At 38.1% G+C, this 20071-nt stretch overlaps 1 protein-coding gene across 1 annotated transcript in view; it reads left to right on the plus strand.

Moving 5' to 3' along the window:
• The window catches only part of LOC103203151 (phosphofructokinase, platelet), a 120914-nt gene that overhangs the window by 38514 nt on the left and 62329 nt on the right, over positions 1-20071 (plus strand). Inside the window, exons 3-8 of the mRNA XM_042781955.1 lie at positions 8174-8251; positions 11594-11783; positions 13202-13367; positions 15960-16004; positions 16261-16369; positions 19125-19220. Of these exons, the coding sequence (XP_042637889.1) occupies positions 8174-8251; positions 11594-11783; positions 13202-13367; positions 15960-16004; positions 16261-16369; positions 19125-19220 (684 nt within the window). The remainder of the gene's footprint in view (positions 1-8173; positions 8252-11593; positions 11784-13201; positions 13368-15959; positions 16005-16260; positions 16370-19124; positions 19221-20071) is intronic.

Raw genomic sequence — 20071 nt, forward strand, 5'->3', positions numbered from 1 at the left:
AAAGAAAAATGCTGAAAACTAGGACCTGGTAGGGGAAGATTAGGAATAATAATAAAAAGGACAAAAGTATTAATAATATTAGTTGGTTTGAAACGGACAAATACAAGCAAACTAATCACCGGGAAAAAGAAAGTGAAAAAGAAAAAAATTAATTAGAAAGAAAAGTAAAAAAAAAGCGGTGGAAGACTGGGTAGGGCACCCAGGTTCCGTCTGAGCACACAGACTGTGATGGATTTCTTGTGGGCCCAGAAGGTAGGTGGGAGTGGGGATGGCCACACCTCCGTTCACCAAGTGGGTTTAGGGTGTAGTAACAAGAAGAATGTATTATCTTTTCAGTCTTACAGGCCCCGAGTGTCCTTGGGGTTGCTTTCTCTTCACCTTCTCTGTTTGTTCCCCAGCCACTGTGCACAGTCCATGAAGTCCCGGGCTAGCAGGGTGATTTTTAGGTTAATTTTTAGGTCCTACCACCACTGGGGAATGTCCACGTCGTCTGTGCTGTCAGGGTCGCTCAGGTCGCTGCCCGACCGCAGCTCCGTATGTCTCCTTTTTTGGTAATTTCATGCAAATTCTTCTGCTAGTTGGGGTTTAGTCCACTTCTGTATCCTTCCCTTCAAGGCTCAGGGATCCAAGATTATCTTCTGTGTCTGTGTTAATTGGTTTCCCTTTTCTTTGTTGAAGAGGGTCTGTGAGTCCTTCTGCCTAGTCCGCCATCTTGTGGAAACTCGTTAGGTGCTATCTAGTCGGTTCCCACCCATAGCAACTCCGTGTGCAACAGAGCAAAACACTGCCTGGTCCTGCATCATCCTCACAATTTTTACTTGAGCCCAGTGTTGCAGCTACCATGCCTGGTGATTTTTAGATATCTTCTGATCTATCCCTGTCAGACTTAGAACATTTCTAAAGTAAGGAATTGATATGGAGCACATCTTGTAATAGTATGGACAGATTAGAATTTCTGGGAGATGGATTTCTACTTATTATTTCAGAACCCAGTCTGCAACAATCTGGTATGCCCCAAACTAGGAACACTAGGTTTTCTTTTGAGAGGAATATTTAAGTTTCCTTTTGAGGAGTCTTGAAGTAAGGTAAATGAGATTTGTTCTCTGCATTATCAATTAAGAAAGATAGGGTTCTGTGATCCACTTTGCTCAATAGGTGACAGCAGTACTTAATACTGATCATCTCTTAGGGTCATGTTCTTCACTTTCTTTCTAAAGGGGATGAGGCAAGGGAAAGGTTAGCAGGTGTGAGCTCCTCTTCCTGCTCCTTTCCTAGGATGTGGGAAAAAGGAGTCCTGAATGAGAACAAATCCTATTTTGTTAAAGGGAACTGCAGTTAGGGAATACCCTAGCCTGGGGGAAAAATTAATTAAAAAAGAACAGTTGGGACACTAGGTAGAAAAGAAGGGTTAATGTCCAAACCTTCACTATTTTTGTCTCACAGTCTAGCCCTTAAGCTTGGTATGCACCACACGTAGGTCTGCCCCAGATTTATATGAGTACAAGCAGCAGCCAGATAACAACAGCCCAATAAAACTAAATTCCAGACTTTTAAAAGAAATACTCATACTTTCAGATTAATACTACTTTTCATACACTTTATCATAAAGAAAGAAAACCTTTACTTTAACAATAACTACTATTAACCTCTTTAACTGTTTTGTCTATTGGCAAACTGGAAAGATCGAGGTAAACTTAGGAACTAGGATCTAAATAGGCAAACATTGGTTAAATTACTGAATAATAATGCTTAAAAAATAATAAAACCAAAGTTTACTAAATTTGAACCCAAATAGGTCTAGAACAGTGGTCCTAGACTTATTTGGGGTGATTTTGCCTCCCCAAAGGACATTTGCTAATGTCTGGAGACACTTTTGATTATCATGACTGAGGTGTGTATATTCCTGGCATCAAATGACTAGAGGTCAGAGAGAACTCAGGGGAGCTGCTAAAAATCCTATGATGCACAAGGTAGCCACCACCCTGAAACAAAGAATTACCCAGTCTAAAATGTCAATTGCGCTGAAGATGAGAAACCTAAGTCTAGAAGGGTGTGGTCCTGAAAGCATAAGAAAGTGACATTCGGTCTATATTTAAGGGATTTAAATTGACCCCTCTCATTCTGTGCCTAGCCACAAGTCATTGTACTTAAAAGCACACATATTCCTGTCCCCCTGACAAGCAATCAAGCAACAGAAGAGTGCTGCCATCTTCTTGTTCTGTTAGAGTATTTCATACTTTTCAAAGTGCTTTCATTGGCCCTCTCTTTACCAGACTTGATGATTGGTCTTTCCTAATGACATGTCCAAAGTAAGCCAGTCACAGTCTCACCATCTTGCTTCCAAATAACATTCTGACTGTATTTCCGCTAAGACTGATTTGTCCATTCTTGCAGCCCCCCTTTGGGCTAGCAGTTGAGCATTTAACCACCTGGGCTTCAGATAATGATTCAGGGCTAAATAGATCATGTTGTGTATTATTGAGTTTCCAAAGCACCAAGTACAGGACTATACTATACAGACCTGACTTATCATGTTCTAACTTATTTTAGAAATTTAGAGTCAGCTGAATCTCACCAAGGACAAATCCTAAGGCTAGGTACTAGAATTTTCCATGAAATAATTAAACCAATTAGCAAGTTTTTACTGAGTGACTTTTAAGTTTCTAGACTAGAGCATTCATTTAGAACCTCGTTAGGAAGGTTGAACAGGGCTCTGTGTGTGTGTGTATGGTAGGGAGGAAATATATATTAGGATCTGTATATTAATTGCCTTTCAGAAAACTAAAGTTATAATTCTTAAACTTTGCAAATCATCGACATAGAGAATCTTCTGCCTGCCTAGTTTTGAAGCTTCAGGGGTGTTTACTAAATCTAAGACTTGCAGGGAGTTCAGAACCTTACCATCTCAACCCCTCTAAATACTCTGTGTTGAGTTCTGTAAATAAAATTCCTTAAATTACTGAGGAATAAACAAAGAAAACCCTATTTCTAGAGGAAAAAAAAATGTATTTAATCAGCTTAGTCTGTAGATACAGTATATCTCTCTGAATGTATTAATTGCATTAATAAGAAGTAGGTAATAACAGTATCTGGAAACTACATTTTAAGTACATTATATTCAGTAGATTGTTTTTCTGTGATAGTTGAAATGTTTGCCATTCAGACTGTTAATTGTTATCTGAAGAATTCAGGAAATCAGATTGGAAAAAAGCATCAAGACATAAGGACCCATTAAATATAAACATTCTGAAAGGAAAAGTTCTATTTTGCACAAGGCTATAATTCCCCTGAGTCTTGAATTTTTAAAAATACATGTGAGATCTCTTATAAGAGAAAGCTACCCACAGATGCTAGTTCATACTCTATTTAGAATGTATTTAATGAATGCCTAAAAATGTAGGTCAAAACTTAACCTCTAAAATGTAGTATTAGCTGTCTTCTGAGTAATCTGTTCAGAGGCTATGTATGCTTATTTTGACATTGCTTAAAACAATTTCAAAGAAGAAATAAAAAAAGGACATCAGAGTCTATGTCATTTCTGAGATGCAATCAAATGACTCAATGTAAAAAAAAATTCTGTATGATAGTAGAGTTGATACACCAAGCTAAGAGTCTTTTAGGTTCATTTTGTGAGTTAGGATGAGCAAGGCAGGTATTATTATTTTTGGTCAAAAAAACAAAGCATAGCTTTAAAGATTTTATGGTTTGGTTTGTTTTTCTTATTTGAGTCATAAAATTGGCCCTGAAGGCAATTCTGAAAGCAAATTTTACAAAATGTTTTGGGCTATGACTAAAAGCTTCCAGGGAGAGCTTCAGTAGGAAAAACTCATGAATAAATTATAGTACATTTGTGTAAAATTAGTCTTGCCTTTGAAAGAGAATTCTAAAGAATATTTTGGCTGTGGCTATATTGGAATAAGTCTTGAATCTTTCAAGGAGAAGGCTTCAACAGAAAAAGCTCACATTAATGTACAAATTATAATACCTTTGTGTAAAATTAGTCTTTCTAATTTAGAAACATCTTTCCTGTTAGTAAAAGACAGCTTGAAACTGCAGTTCGTAGTTATTTTTCAAATGTTACATGGGCTTAATGACTTTGCAAATTAAAGAATGAGTCATTTCCTAGCAACTGAGCACATGTGTGCAATAAGAGACTCTGGAATGCAGTAATAAAATTATAGTGTTTTTTTTTTTTTTTTTTAAATTGCTTTCTTTGTCATGTATCTGTGCTATACAAAATAATCAAATTATTTTTGGAAAACACTTCACTTAAAATTATGCTTAATGGTTTATAGGCATTTCCCATGTGACCACTCTAGAAGCAGAGGGATTTCTAAAAATGTTTTATTAAATCAATGTTTAAATTCATAGAAATAATAAAGGGAAAGGCAATTTTTCCATTCCAAGTATTAAGTAGTAAAATTTCACATGATGCTTGACTAAGGAGCAGTTTCTATGACAACAGATGATCTAGGAACAATCTCTAAGTTGATACTGTCAGATATGCACCAAAAACCAAAAAAACCAAACTCACTGCCTTGAGTTGGATCTGACCCCTCCTCGGGTTTCCAAGACAGTATCAACACAAAAGTAGATTGCCCAGCCTTCCTTCTAAGGATTGGCTGGTGGGTTTCAAACCGCCAGCCTTCTGGTTAGCAGTTAAATGCCTTAGACATTACACCACCAGAGCTTCCCAGATATGGACAGCTGAGGTTTAGTCCTAAGTCATTCTAAGGATACTTGAGCAACATCAGTGTCATCTTCATAAACACTGAAGTGGCTGTGACTGACTTTTTTCCCATTAACAACCTTTTTACGTCTAGTTGATTCCTACTGGTAGTGACCCTTAGTCTCTTCATTTATGTAACACCTGAATGTACACACATTACGAAAGTGGGATATTGGTGTGGGAGATTAGTGGATCTTCATTTTGTTTTGTGACAGCCCTATGGTTAGAGCAATTACACATGCTGACTTGCCCAGAACAGTTCTGGTTTATGTCTACTATTATGGCTAATTATTAATATTTTTTCATTCACCAAAGAATGCAAGTTTGGATGAAAATAATAGAGAAGAAAAGATGCAGGACAAAATTCAAAATAAAAAAGACAAGATTTTCTGGTTTGATAGAAACTGGTGGAGCCCCCCATCTCTGAAACTTTGGCCTTTAGATAACCCTTCAAACCTGGAATTGAACCAACCCCTGGGGATCTTTCGGCCAAACAATAACCAGGCCTATGAAGTGAATAACAACACCAAGGGGAAATGTACTCCTCAGTATAGTCGACCATACAAGACCAACAGGGATACATTTGACTAAAAACAAAGCTCAGAAGACAGGAAAGAAGGATGAATGGAAACAGAAAACCCAGGGAGGAGATAGGAAAAGTGCCATTACACTGAGGCGATTGCAACCAATGTCATGGAACAAAATTCAACAAATTGTTGAATTGAAAACTATTTTTTCTATAAATTTTCACTCAAACTACAATAAAAATTAAAAAAAAAAAAAAAGCAAAAAAACACATTATCATCCTGTGTAAGGTTCATGTTTGCACAGTAAGATGGGGCCTGAACCTTGGATCCTGGCCACATGCTTCCTTCTTCGTGTTTCTTTTCCTTCCAAGCTCAACCCATTGAAAAGTCAGGATCACCACTAATGGTAGTTTGTTCAATATTGCTCTCATATTTTAACAATGGCATACTGTGTTGTCTCTACAGAGTGAAGTATAACTCTGAACAAACCCTTGGGAGTTTGTGGGTGATAGAGATAATTAAAAGGACAACATTAAGGCTAGTTGATAGGACCATCGGTGGTTCAGTGGTAGAATTCTTGCCTTCCATACGGGAGAAAAAAAACCAAAAACCAAACTCACTACCATTGAGTCATTTTTGACTCATAGTGACCCCTATTAGGTTCCCGAGGCTGTAAATCTTTATGGAAGTAGATCGCCCCATCTTCCTTCCACGGAGTGGCTGGTGGGCTTGAGCCACTGATCTATTGGTTAGCAGTCAAGTGCCTTATCCACTACGCCACCAGAGCTAGCCAGTGTACCTCATGTGCAGCTACCATCCATCAGTGGAGGGTTGCGTGTTGCTGTCATGCTGAACAGGTTTCACTGGAACTTCCACACTAAGAAAAAGGGCCTGGTGATCTACTCTGAAAACCAGCTAGTGAAAACCACATGGATCACAGTGGTCTGATCCATAACTGATCATGGGGATGATGCAGAACCCATTATGCATCGGATGGCTGTGAGTCAAGGAACTCGATGGCAACTAACAACAAGAAAGCTAAATGACCTATGTCTGTCTGTCTGTCTATCTTTCTGTTGAAGTAGGATTCCAAAGATAAGGTCTGGATCAAATCACACTCTTACTTGTCACCCCCTCTTTCCACAGTAATAACTACACTAGGTTCTGACTTTACATGGAATCATGTGAAAACATTCAACCTATAAGGTTTGGGGAAAGAAAGAAGATGTTAATAAAAAGACCAAAATTAAAAAAAAGAAAACCTTTAATGGTAATTGGAGGCGTGTTTAACAGTTCCATTGCTTCCCCTTGAAGACAGTGGGCCATTTAAGTGGCAATCCTTATTTCTGCCTACTTCAGGGTCTGGAAGAAAATATAGACCCAAGGAGTAGTTTGGGGACTTGGGATCCTCAGATATAGAGCACATATGTGAGAAACTGTTGCCAGCGTTATAACTAGACTCTTTTTGACTTTTCCTCGCTCTATTCATTCTGTTGGGGGAGCTCTGGTGGCGCAGTGCCTAAGGCACTTGACTGCTAACCAGAAGGTTGGCGGTTCAAACCCATCAGCCGCTCCTTGGATGGAAGATGGGGCAACTGCCTCGGAAACCCAAGGAGGGGTTGCTGAGTTAGGTCTGACTCAAGGGCATGTAACAACAACAACATTCATTCTGTACTGCTTTTTCCTTCTCTATTTGCTGCTAGATTTTACACACATACATACACATACATATGTACACTCACACATGCTTATATTTATACTTTTATGGAAATATAAATTTATAAATATAAATATGCAAAATTGATCAGCCAGGAGGGTGCTGGCACCGAATGGTTAATTTATACACAAGACTCCATGCTCAATGGGCCTTTTTATTTCAAACAGACAAACAAAAACTTTAATTATTTTGTTCTTGCCTCTTGCCCTTCACTATCTCAAACCAAACTCACTGTCATCGAGTCCTTCCAGACTCATAGCGACCCCCGCTTGGGTTTCTGAGGCGATATCTCTACAGAAGTAGATTGCCCAATCTTCCTTTCAAGGAATGGCTGGTGGGTTTGAACTACCAGCCTTCTAGTTAGCAGCCAAATGCCTTGGGCACTACGCCACCAGAGCTCTCTTCCCTTCACTAGGTAGGGAGTACAAATCTAGGATAACAATCTATTGTGATAAAATTTTCTAAATATTTAATGGGTGGCTATTCCTTTTTAACGTAAAATGCTCTGGGAAGTGAGATGTGTAGATAAAGATGCAAACGGAGCATGTCTGTTTCTTGGTCTTGTATATTCTGTGGGAAAAAGGATGATACATTTAGAGTTGAAAGACAAGTATCATTGGGCTTCCAGGCAAAAGTGTGTATTGATACCCTCATTTAGTAAAAGTCTCACCTTGGGATAGTAATAAAATACCACTTATTGGAAGGTAGGGCAAACTGAATTATTGGAGTAATATTCAAATATGCTCTCTAAAAAATACTTGTATTTATAGATCTAAAGTTGCAAGGAATGCCTTGTCAAAAAGGGGCCTGGACAGGAAAGCTTTTGTGAATGCAGTCTAACTGACAGTGCTGTTTGCATGTGAATTTGTGCTGAATTATTAACAGTTGGGATAAGCATGTCCCTTTTCAATCACTTAGGAACCTTTGGGCAATAGACAAACCATTTTATTTTTTCCATGGTACTCTTTGGACTAGTGTGGGGTAAAACTCCATTATTAGAGATTACGTTTAGGAGCATTAACCACAATTTGTGCTTTCCACTAGTAGGTTAATCACCCCATATCTTATCACCATTGGACTTTTAGGAGCTTAAATTATAATTTGTATTCATTTTAATTTGTAGTTCCATTTTATATAATTTAAATATCAATTAATATTTTTTTTAAAAGTTATTACATTTTTTTTTTTGTCTTTTACTAGGGTTACCAAGGTATGGTAGATGGAGGTTCTAATATTGTTGAAGCCTCATGGGAAAGTGTCTCGAGCATTCTCCAAATGGTATGTGCCATGTTTTCATATTATTTATTTCTCTAAGCAAGTAAATCATTAGTAACTCTGCTAGTTTGAAACCTTTAATACTTACGCTTCGGTAATACTTAAAGCAGATTAAAGTGCTGAGTGGCATTATTCTAAACTACTTACTTGCAAAGAAAGAGAACACAATTCATCATTTAATTAAAAGGAAAAGGTTTATATGATGTAAGCTCTAGAATTATCCTTGCAATAAAAAGTTATGTGCTATATCTAATATTAGTTGTGGTACTTCTGGGTGGTTTTCACTGTGGTTTGTTGGTTCTCTGTTGGTGCTGTGTGTTCAGTTGCAAATCTCCGTGCCTGTGGGGTTTGTGTGTGTCACTTAGCATTAAGTATAATAAAGCCTGGGAATGACTCATACTGGCAGCTCCAAGGGCTGTGAGATTTATTAGGAACACAGCCTCCCTGTTTTGGTTTGAATCAGATGGGGCTAATTTCCTTGGTATGCAAAAATGGGATAATTATTACTTTAGGCGGATAGTTGCCTGCTTTCAATTTAAAAGAAACCTGCCAAAGTATTTTATGCCTAATAAATTCCCAGAACACTTGAATTTAGTGAAGAGCCCAAATCAGTTGAGAAATAAAGAGATTATGAGGAAATAATGGATTTATGAAAAAGCTCTTTTGCTTGCAGTTTATCTTTTAAAAGGTGTGTATTAATCTTTGATTTATTTTTAGTACTTTTTAATAGAAAGGAACCAAATTGGTATGTTCACTCTGATTATGTGAGTGGGGTGTACATTTTAATGCTGATACAGATTTTAAGTTGACACTTGGACTTGTTTTGCTCTGCTATCCCTATACTTATCATTCCTGCATGGAGGTTGAAGGGAATTTTAACAGCTATCAATCATTAATTTAGGTAGAGCAATATCTGAAAAAATCAAAACTATTTTGTCTCAATTCCATAGAGTAAACCTGCTTAAGAAAAAGAGTGTTTCTAGTCTGCTGTTGTAATTCTAAGGTTCCTGGGTTGTGCGAATGGTTTATTGTTGCTGTTGTTAGGAGCTGTCAAGTCAATTTTGACTCATAGTGACCTCACGTACAACAGAAGGGAACATTGTCTTGTCCTGTGCCAGCCTTATAATCATTGCTATGCTTGAGTCCATAGTTGCAGCCACTGTGTAAATCTGTCTCCTTGAGGGCTGTACCCTTTCTCACTGACCCTCTACTTTACCCAGCATAATATCCTTCTCCAGGAGTTGGTCCCTACCTGATAATCTAAAGGCTGGCACTTTGAACCCACCTAATGGCACTGCAGAAGAAAGGCCTGGGACCTGCTTTCATAAATATTATAGCCAAGAAAACCCTATGGAACAGTTTTACTCTGTAACACATGGAGGTCACCATGAGTTGCAATCGACTTAAGGGCAACTAGCTTGGATATTGTCATTGTGATAGGAAATCTACCAATCCCTAAAGTGTGTGTGTGTATGTGTGTGTGTGTGTGAAAGGTGCCTATTTCTTTACAAATTAGTTATTTGTGGTTTCATTCCTGAAACTCTGCCCATATTATCTATTCAATTTTGGTATTTATGAGTTGCCAACTTAACTTCAGGTTGTTATAAATCACATCACTCTCCAGTGACAGTTTCTCAAATCAAAGTTCAGAGAAAACGCTTATCTCTGCCTTGTACCCTGCACTTTCTACCTTTTCCTGGGCCAAATCATAATGTTTGTTATAGTCATTCTACTATTACTGTTAACACAGGATCACATTTAGTATTGTATTAGTAAAACTGTTGTTGTTGTTGTTCTTGTTATGTGCTGAGTCGCACCCGACTCATAGCGACCCCTCCTGAGGTTTCTGAGGCAGTATCACTACAGAAGTAGATTGCCCAACCTTCCTCGAAGGAGTGGCTGGTGGGTTTGAACTGCCAGCCTTCTGGTTAGTAGTCAAGTGTCTTAGGCACTGTGCTATCAGAGTTCCTTTAGTAAAACTAGTGCTGATAAAATTTGACTTTTTATCTCTCACCTCTTTTAATGCTTTTACCAATCAAATGGTGGTCATTTGCATGTAGAAATACATGAATTTTCCTAATTTGAAATAAACATTCATAAATTAATATTAGGTATGTATGTATACAATTCATATATATGTAAACAAATACTATCACATAAACCACATAAACAAAGGTTTTTCAGTAAGTTATATCTCAATAGAAGGAGCCCTGGAGGCATAAGGGGTTTATGATCAGTTGCTATCCTAAAGATAGGTGGTTTGAACCTACCCAGAAACTGTGGAAGAAAGCCCTGGTGACCTGCTTTCATAAAGATTATAGCCTGAGAAACCCTGTGAAGCAGTTGTACTTTGTAACTACCTGAGTTCATATGAGTGAGTCAGAATTGGCTCCAGGACAGTGGGTTTATCTCTCTATAGAGCTCTGTCTCCAACACAGAAATAATACTGTTTATAAGGACTGAGTACAAACTGAAGATCTTTGAAAGCACTCATGAGTTGTTAAAAGAATCCTGCATTTTTCTAAATAAAACAAAGATTCTTAATTTTTGGAAAGCTAAGTGTGAAAAATCATGGTCCATCTCTCCTGGACCTTTGGGCTATCAAATTTAAGTTTATGTAAGATTTAATCTTTTAAGAAGAGTGAAGGGGTGATGTAGTACAAAAATAAATTCTTTGATGCACAATTGCTATTTATTTTGCCTGAAAATGCATCAGTATCTGGCTAATAGAAGGAGAAGGAGCCCTGGTAGTGTAATGGTTGAGCGCTTGACTGCTAACCAAAAGGTTGGTGGTGTGAACACACCCAGAGGTTCTGTGGGAGAAAAGACCTGGCGATCTGCTCCTGTAAAGATAAGGGGAAAGGAGACCCTACAGGGCAGTCTTATTCTGTCATGTAGCGTTGCTATGAGTCGGAATTGACTTGACGTCTCAGAACAACAATAAAAGAGCCGTGGTGACAAAGCATGCTTTCAAAGAGTGATAAGTTGCAAAGAATCACGAGCAGTAGTGGAACTTTCACAAAGTCAAGTTCACCTAGTGCTGGCAAGCTTCACAAGAGACTCTCTGGATTGCTTTTGTAGTTACAGACTCTTGTACTCTGCCTACTTATCTAATGATTGCCATTTGTTTATGTTTTTATACTCTGTGTGGCTACCACTGAGTATGATGCACGTGTCTGTCTATAGAATTACAGTGTGGGGCTAAAACTGGGAAAATAAGAAACTTTTGTGGTTGACTAATGCATCTAATTTTGAAAGCCCTGTGCTTATATGCCAGCATGTTCTAATCTGTCTAGCTTTCTAAATTGAAAGGAGAAAAACAAACTTAATTTGTTTCTTTTTCAGGGAGGAACAATCATTGGCAGTGCACGTTGCCAAGCGTTTCGTACTCGGGAAGGTCGCTTGAAAGCTGCCTGTAACTTGATTCACCTGGGAATTACAAATCTGTGTGTAATTGGTGGAGATGGAAGCTTAACAGGGGCGAATATCTTCAGGAAGGAATGGAGTGGACTGCTGGAAGAGTTGGCTCAAGATGGTAAAACGTTTCTGCTTTAGGGGTAGTAGTCTAACACATTTTCTGTTTTCTCCCATTTGTCTTCCCTTGCTTTCAGAGATCTTTTGAATTCATACATTTTGTTCCTTTATGCACAGCAGAAGTATTTGTGGTTATTAGTGTTATTACTGCGGATCTTATAGTGACCACCTCAAAACTTAAATATGTGCCTCAAAGAAGGATAACAATAATGAGAAAGAGAATAACATTCGCTTAATCTTACTGTGTGCCAGACACCCTTCTAACTCTTTATACTGTTAGTTTTATGCAATCCTCACAACAACTGTCTGAGCTGGCTTTTTTAGTTATCCTCATTTTACAAGTGAGCAATCAGAGGCCTTAGCTGAAGTCACACAGCAATAAGTGTTGAGCCAGAATCCATGTCCACAAGCAGTCAGACTACAGGGTCTGTATTTTCAGTCCCTATCATATATTCCTCTAGTTGTACTAGTGTCTCTTTAAACTTAAATTCTTGCAGGACTTTAGTTAAAATTATAATTGTCTGCTCTTGCACTATACTCTATCACCTTTTAAACTATTTAGGAAAGAATTTATGATAATCCTATATAAACCATAGCTTTTAATCTATTAAAGTTGTTATATAATTCAAATTTAATATAAAATATGACTGATGAAAGTGTCTCATTTACACTAAAAGCAAGTTTATAAACAACTGGTTCTTGGAATAAAACAATTGTCCTCAAATTTTGTGAAACATATTTAGGGAATGGAGAATGGCTGTCAAATTGTAACAACCAAGGGCTTAACAGAATTTCGTTGTCCATCTTGTTCTGATCTGACATGGATTCAGTACCACGGAAGTATAATAGTCATCATGATTTTCCACCCCACTTTTGATTTGATCATTTGATTATGGAAATCTGCTCAGTTAGAGTCTGTATTTCATCTGAGTCCTAAGTAAACACTGACTGACTGACTAGTTCCCCATGGTTCTGTAAAATATCAGATATTAAGATTACATACTATTCTTAAGTATTTAATATAGTAGTTGTAACATATCCCTATCCAGAGACATGAAATCTCCTGAAGCCACTGCCAGATGAAATTCAGATTTTATCCACATATTGTGACCTGTGTTTCCCTCTCCTCTTTCCTTCCTTCTTTCCTGAAATTAAATGTTCTTGTCTAATTACCAAATTACATCTCATATTTTATGTAATTACTTTCACTTTTGTCTGGCTTTTATTTCTTTAAATATATAGACTTACTTTGTATATAATTCCGAGAAAATAAAATAACAAATAGAAAAAGATAATTTAGAATAATGGATTTCTTTACCATGGTTCATTTTTTTCAGACCTAATGTTGTACCTATAGGATTGGTGACTGTCCCCAGTTATGAGGTGCTTTGTTTAATTTAGTTTTGTTTTCCAACGCAGGCAAGATTGATTCAGATGCCGTGAAGAAGTATGCGTACCTCAACATCGTGGGCATGGTAGGCTCCATTGACAATGACTTCTGTGGGACAGACATGACGATTGGCACAGATTCGGCTCTGCATAGGATTATTGAAGTGGTTGATGCTATCATGACCACGGCACAGAGGTAAAGGAACTTAGAAAAGATAGTGGGAAGTAGACAGGGTGTGAGTGATGTATTAAGGCTTAAATCAGCACCGGTTCAACTTCAGAAATTTTAAAATGTTTCGCAGATGAATATTCTGGTACAAGTCTTATAATTTGAGTATTAGAAACCATTATAAGAAAATCGTTCTCAGGCTTACTTTTTATTTTTAATTTTAAAAAGTACACTTTTTCTTGATTCTAAGAGTAAAACCTATTCATTGGAGAAAAGTAATAAAGCAGAAGAAAACAAAGTAATTATTATCTAAAGTCCTGCCCAAGAGTCTCCTGAAGCAAACAGTAAAGCCTGTGGTGGCACAGTGGTTAAGCACTCGGTTGCTAACCGAAAGGTCAGGGGTTCAAACCCACCAGCCACTCCATGGGTGAAAGATATAGCAGTCTGGCTTCTATAAAGATTACACCTTTGGAAACCAGGGTTCAGAGAATGCTGTATCTCTGGATAGGGATTTATTACAATTACAGAATTAAATACTTAAAGATATTATGTAATCTTAATAATTGATTTCTTGTAGAATCATGGGGAGCTAGTCAGTCAGTCAGTGTCTACTTAACATTCAGAGAAAATACAGACCCAAATTGGGTAGTTCTACTCTGTCTTATAGGTTCACTGTATCGATTTGAAAGCAGTGAGATGGGTACTTATTAGGAATGTGTTTAAGCATTTTCTTTCTTTTTTTTTTTTAATTTTTATTGTGATTTGGGTGAAAGTTTACAGAGCAAATTCACTTTCCATACAACAGCTCACATATACTTTGTCTCGTGACATTGACTGTAATCTCCCACAATGCAACAGTGTCCCTCTCACTTCTCCCCATAGTTACCTCTTCCCTGTGTCTTTCTCTCCCATGCACTCCTGCTCCCCAGCCATCTCTCTATGCATATACCGCCCTTCTGTTATCCCATGATTGATTTCTACAAGGAGTATATCTAACTGATGTAAATGTTCACCCATATGCTGGCCTTTTATTTGGTTGGAAGCTACAGGAGTGAGTTCAATTGCAACCCTGAAGGGCAGCTAGAGGCCATAGTCTTAGGGGTTTCAACAGGCCTATCAGACCAGCAAGCCTGGTCTTTTTTTAAATTTTCAGTTTTGTTCCACATTGTTCTCCCACTCTATCCAAAATCTCCTACATAGATCCTCCTCCGAGTAGGTGACAATGGTAGCCAGGCGCCATCTAGTTCTTCTGGTCTCATGGTCATATAGGCTGAGGACTGCATGGTGTACCAGTCCCTTGGACTAATTATTTCCATGCGTCTTTGGTTTTCTTCATTCTTCTTTGCTCTAGACAAGGAGAGACCCATTGTTGCATCTAGATGGCTACTTGTAAACTTTTAAGATTCCAGTCGCTATTCACCAAAGTAGCATGTGGAACAATGTTTTGTATAGTGTGTTGTGCCAATTGAGGTTGATATCCCCTAGGATCATGGTCCCAAGCCCACAGGTCCAACTACTCGCTCCCTCCGGGATAGCTGGCTGTGGCCAAGAAGTCACCACAACCTTGTCCTTTGTCAGCTCTACCATATACCTCAACATTCTTACAGAACATACACATACGTGTTTAAGCATTTTCTTATTGTTCCATTTCTAACCTACAGATTTACAAAAATGTAGATAAATCAATCCAATTTCCTCAAAGGTGATACAGATTCATGACAAAACTACTACTAAAACTAATTGTCGTCCAGTTGATTCTGACACTCACCCTTTGTGTGTCAGAGTTGTACTCTGTTCCATTGAATTTTTAGTGGCTGATTTTTTAGAAGTGAATCACCAGGCCTTCCTTCCAAGAAACCTTCCGGTGGACTTGATTCTCTAACCTTTCAGTTATTAGCATTAACCATTTGTACCATCCAGGGACTCTTATCTAGTATTCTGGAGTTTTTAAAGTCTTTTTCAAAAATCTCTATAAAATAGTAGAGTAAATGTCTCCCATTGTACAGATGAGGAACTTGAGACTTGGAAAGTACCCTGATAGTAAGACCTCTTGATTTTTGTGTGTTAATTTTTCCCAGCCTGATACATGCAAACTGTGTGGCCCTCCCGAAATGCCTTTGAAAACCCCGTGATCTCTTCAGTGTTTGAAAGATTGCTGGTAGTAATTAAATGTTTCTATTCCATGGAAAGACCCAGTTGTTGGGCACTGATTATCTGTCATACTCACATGTTTACTGTTGGTTATATTCAGCCCATTGTTCTTCACATGAGAAGTAGCTGACTTTGCCGAATATAGTCATTGTCTCAGAAGAATATAGAATATAGAAAGGTGTCCTGTAAGTATTCATTATATCTTGGAGCACAAGCAAATACATGTTATAAAATCTGCAAGTAGCAAGTGCACTCACTGCTGAGGTCCCTTTACTCACAACAATTGAAATGGCTATTGGAACAGCATTTGCTTTTGTAGAAAATGGATCATGTTTTTGAAGTTTAGCTACCTGCTATAATTATGAAATAGTGTTGCTGTCTAGCTTGACTGTCAAAGTGTATTTCTCTTTGCTTCTTATTCTAGTCACAGTGTTAGTAAATGTATGTCGTATTGTGCCTGCTTTCTAGCCACCAGAGGACCTTTGTTTTGGAGGTGATGGGGAGACACTGTGGGTATGTATTTGCCGAAGCATTTCAGAATGAAGGTAACCTTAGCCGTCATTCTCCTTCCAAGCCCTTTACTTCCAAATTATGGATGTTCTTGTGAATTCATGGAGAAGCCAGGATTTGAACTCAAGTTTCCTGATGTATAACCCAGTGCTATTTCTGCTGACATGTTATTGAGCTTTGGGTTCCTCCTTGTAAACGTTTAAGAAGATGGATCCTCGATTTATTGGATTTATTGATATTTACTATTATTTCCAAACAGATATTTAGCCCTGGTTAGTGCCTTGGCCTGTGGTGCAGATTGGGTGTTTCTTCCTGAATCTCCCCCAGAAGAAGGCTGGGAGGAAAATATGTGCATTAAACTATCAGAGGTAATTCAATTTTTTTTTTCTGTTTATTGGAAATTACTGTAATTGGATTGCTTTAATCATAATTGTAATGGCTTTCAGAATGATCAATTTCCAGTTTTAAACAAGTAAAAACTTTCTGATTCTAAAATTTACTCCAGCTTTTTCATATGATCTGCCAAACTTGACTATTCTTGTATCTGTTTACTTCCTGATGTTACAAGCATAATACAATAGAGAAATAGCTCAAATACACTGTGTGTGTCTATGCATGTATGCATTAATAGTCTTATCTGCAAATCTTCCTAAATTTTAGACTTCAGAAATGGCACTGTCAGAAATGAGCAAGAAAAAGGAAATATTGGGGTCCACCCCTTTAAATATCGGCAGACTTAGGATGGACGATTTGTACTAACTTAGTGAAAAGTTAGCTGTTCCAACACAATCAGCAGCTCTGCTGCACAGGATAAAGACCTGGCGATCTGCTCCCAAAAATGATTAATGGTCTAGGAAACCATATGGGACAGCTCTACTCTTGTCATATGGTGCTGTTACTAGTTGACAGTTGACTTGAGTATACCTAACAATAACAACAGTATATGAAAATATTTGATACTGTTACATCTCTAATTTATTTGTGTTGATCATTAATGAGAAACTACAAGAATTTTTTTAAGTATCATGCCAGATAAATTGACTTAGGAAACAAGGCCACAGAGCATCTCCAAAAGCTTATGTTGCATCATATGTCAGTGAGAATAGAGTAAGCTTGAGACACTATTGACATTGGGATTCACTGGTCCACAGAATTACCTTCCAAATTATTACAGAATTAGAGGTTCTTTAAGTGGAGACTTTATATTAACAACAACAATAATAAAAAGTAAAAAACATTAATTGAAAATGACTAAGTTTACATTATGGAATGGTTGCTATGTTCATTTTTGTATGTATTACTGTACATATGTATAATAGTGTAGCAACTGCAACCACCAATATTTCAACAGTGAGATATGGCTATCAATGTTCAGGTACCACTGCCTAAACACCTCTGTTCTGGTCTTTATTTTCATTCCCATTTTCTTTTTTTGTGTCCCATCTTCCTACTTCCCATGTCTGTATGTAGTATTATCTTGATAGAGTTGGTTGGGGCCTAACTTTCAGAGAATCCTTGTCCTAAAAATATTAGTGGGTTGGTGGAAAGGATACAGGGAGATATGGCAAGAAGCTCTGGCTTTTGTAAGGAGATTGAAAATGCGATTTGCTGGTAGACACTCAACTGGAAATGTCTGGTCTCCTGTTTATTCCCATACTATGGATCACTGTCAAACACCAAATGAAGACACTCCTCATCCCCCAGGACTGATTAGGGTATTAATTTTTAATCTGTTGTTTGTGATATAATATAATGTACCACATATCCACAGACCTCCAGTTGCTGTGTCCAATAATCCTTAAACCCTGCCTACTTACCCCTCACTCCTCATCCCATCTACTTACCCAAAAGTACTTTTTACTTTCACATTATTAGGAAGCACTACTTGTGGAGCTCTAGTAGCATAGTGCCTAAGGCACTTGACTGCTAACCAGGAGGCTGGCGGTTCAAACCCACCAACCACTTCTCAGAAGGAAGGTTGGGCAATCTACTTCCATAGGAATACTGCCTCGGAAACCCAGGGAGGACTTGCTATGAGTCGGGTCCAACTCGATGGCACATAACAACAACAACTTATGAAGCTAAGATCCTTGGGTGGTACAAATCATTTGCCCTCTCCTGCTTAACCTAAAGTTGGAGATTGGAACCTACCTAACAGCAATGCTCTGGAGGTGTAGTGGATAAGGCACTTGACTACTAAACAAAAGGTCAGCAGTTCAAACCTACCAGCTGCTCTGTGGCAGGAAGACTGGTCAATCTATTTCCATAAAGATTTACAACCTCAGAAACCCAGTGGGGGTTTCTATGCTATGAGTTGGAAATGATTTGATGGCAATGAGTTTTTATTTGTGTGTGTGTGTGTGTGTGTGTGTGTGTGAAGAGTATTCAGAAGAGAAGGCCTGGTATTCTGCTTCCATAAATATTACAGCCAAGAATACCCTCTGGAGCAGTTCTACTCTGTACACACAGGGTTTCCATGAGTCAGAATCGTCCCAGTGGCAACTAACAATGACCACACTTGTAGAGTCTGATGGTGATTTTTATTCAACAAGAGGCTAATGCAATTTGGGATAAATTACAATGTTGTTTTTTGTTGTTTTATAACTTTTTATTGTGATTTGGGTGAAAGTTTATAGAGCAAATTGGTTTTCCATTCAACAGTTCATACACATTTTGTTTTATGACTTTGATTTCAATCCCTACAATTAACAGCATTCTTCTCATCTCCTCCCTGTGTTTATCATTTCCATTTGTTCTTCTTTCTAGTCCATTCCTGCGTTCTGGGCTTTATCTCTGGGCAAATACTAACCTTTTAATATCAAATGGTTAATTATTCTAAGGAGTGTATACCTCCCTGCTGTCATTGCTCACCTTATGGGCCTATTATTTGGCTAAAAGGTGAGCCATGGGGATTTCAGTTCCAAGCTTAAATGGTGTTTAGGGGCTGTAGTCTTGGGGGTCCCGCTTGTCTCTATAAGACTAGTAAGACTGGTCTTTTTTATTATTTTGAGTTTATGCCCATGTTTTTCTCTCACTCTGTCTAATACCTCCTATTGTGATCCCTTGTTTTTGTTTTTAAGAATGGTTTAGAAATTTGAGTATTTTGATTTTCTGTTTTCTTAGAATCGTGCTCGAAAGAAAAGGCTGAATATTATCATTGTGGCTGAAGGAGCAATTGATTGCCAAAATAAACCTATTACTTCTGAGAAAATCAAAGATGTAAGTATATACAATTTCTTCCTTTTACTCTGTTGCCTACCTGGAAATATGAGCTGTTCACACTGTGTTAGGCTGGGCTCTCTAGAGAAGAAAAACCAGTAAAGCTTATATATACATATAGAGAAAGAGAAATTTATCTTAGGATAAATCTTAGGATAAATCACACACTTATAGAAGCTGGTAAGTCCAAAGTTCTTGGATCAGACGTCAAGCTGGAGGCGTTTCCTGACTCACGCAGCTGCAGGGGCTGACGAACTCAAGATTGGCAGGCAGTATACTGGCTGTTGACTCTAACAAATGATGAATCCAAGATCTCCAGGCTGAATGGTGGTTTGTTCACTCACAGACAGTTACAGGCAGCACAACAAGGTTCTGATACACAGAAGAGTGTCTCTTTTTCCCAGGATGTCCATAAATACATCGGAAGCAAGCCACACCCCTAGGGAAACTCCCTTTCAATGGATTGGCTGCTCTAAATATACACATCTGATTTCATCATAGGAATAACCCACATCGCCACTGCTTAAACCACTCAGAATTGTGATCCAGCCAAGTTGAAACATAACTCCAACTATCACAAACACTATTGGCAACATTTTGGTTTAGACCATTGCATTATTGGGGGGAAAAAAAAAATTCTCCCTGCTACATATAAGTATCCATCACATTAATGGAATGACAAACATGTAGCTCCAGACTTGCCTTCTGTTGGTGATATTCCAAAAGGCTGTGTGAGTCCTCCACAAAAAAAGAGGGGAGGCGGGGCAAGATGGCGGACTAGGCAGAAGGATTGCACAGACCCTCTTCAACAAAGAAAAGGGAAACCAATTAACACAGACACAGAAGATAAT

Source organism: Orycteropus afer, unplaced genomic scaffold, assembly GCF_000298275.1.
Source record: "Orycteropus afer afer isolate SDZICR_OR568_19922 unplaced genomic scaffold, OryAfe1.0 scaffold00203, whole genome shotgun sequence".
Taxonomy (NCBI): domain Eukaryota; kingdom Metazoa; phylum Chordata; class Mammalia; order Tubulidentata; family Orycteropodidae; genus Orycteropus; species Orycteropus afer.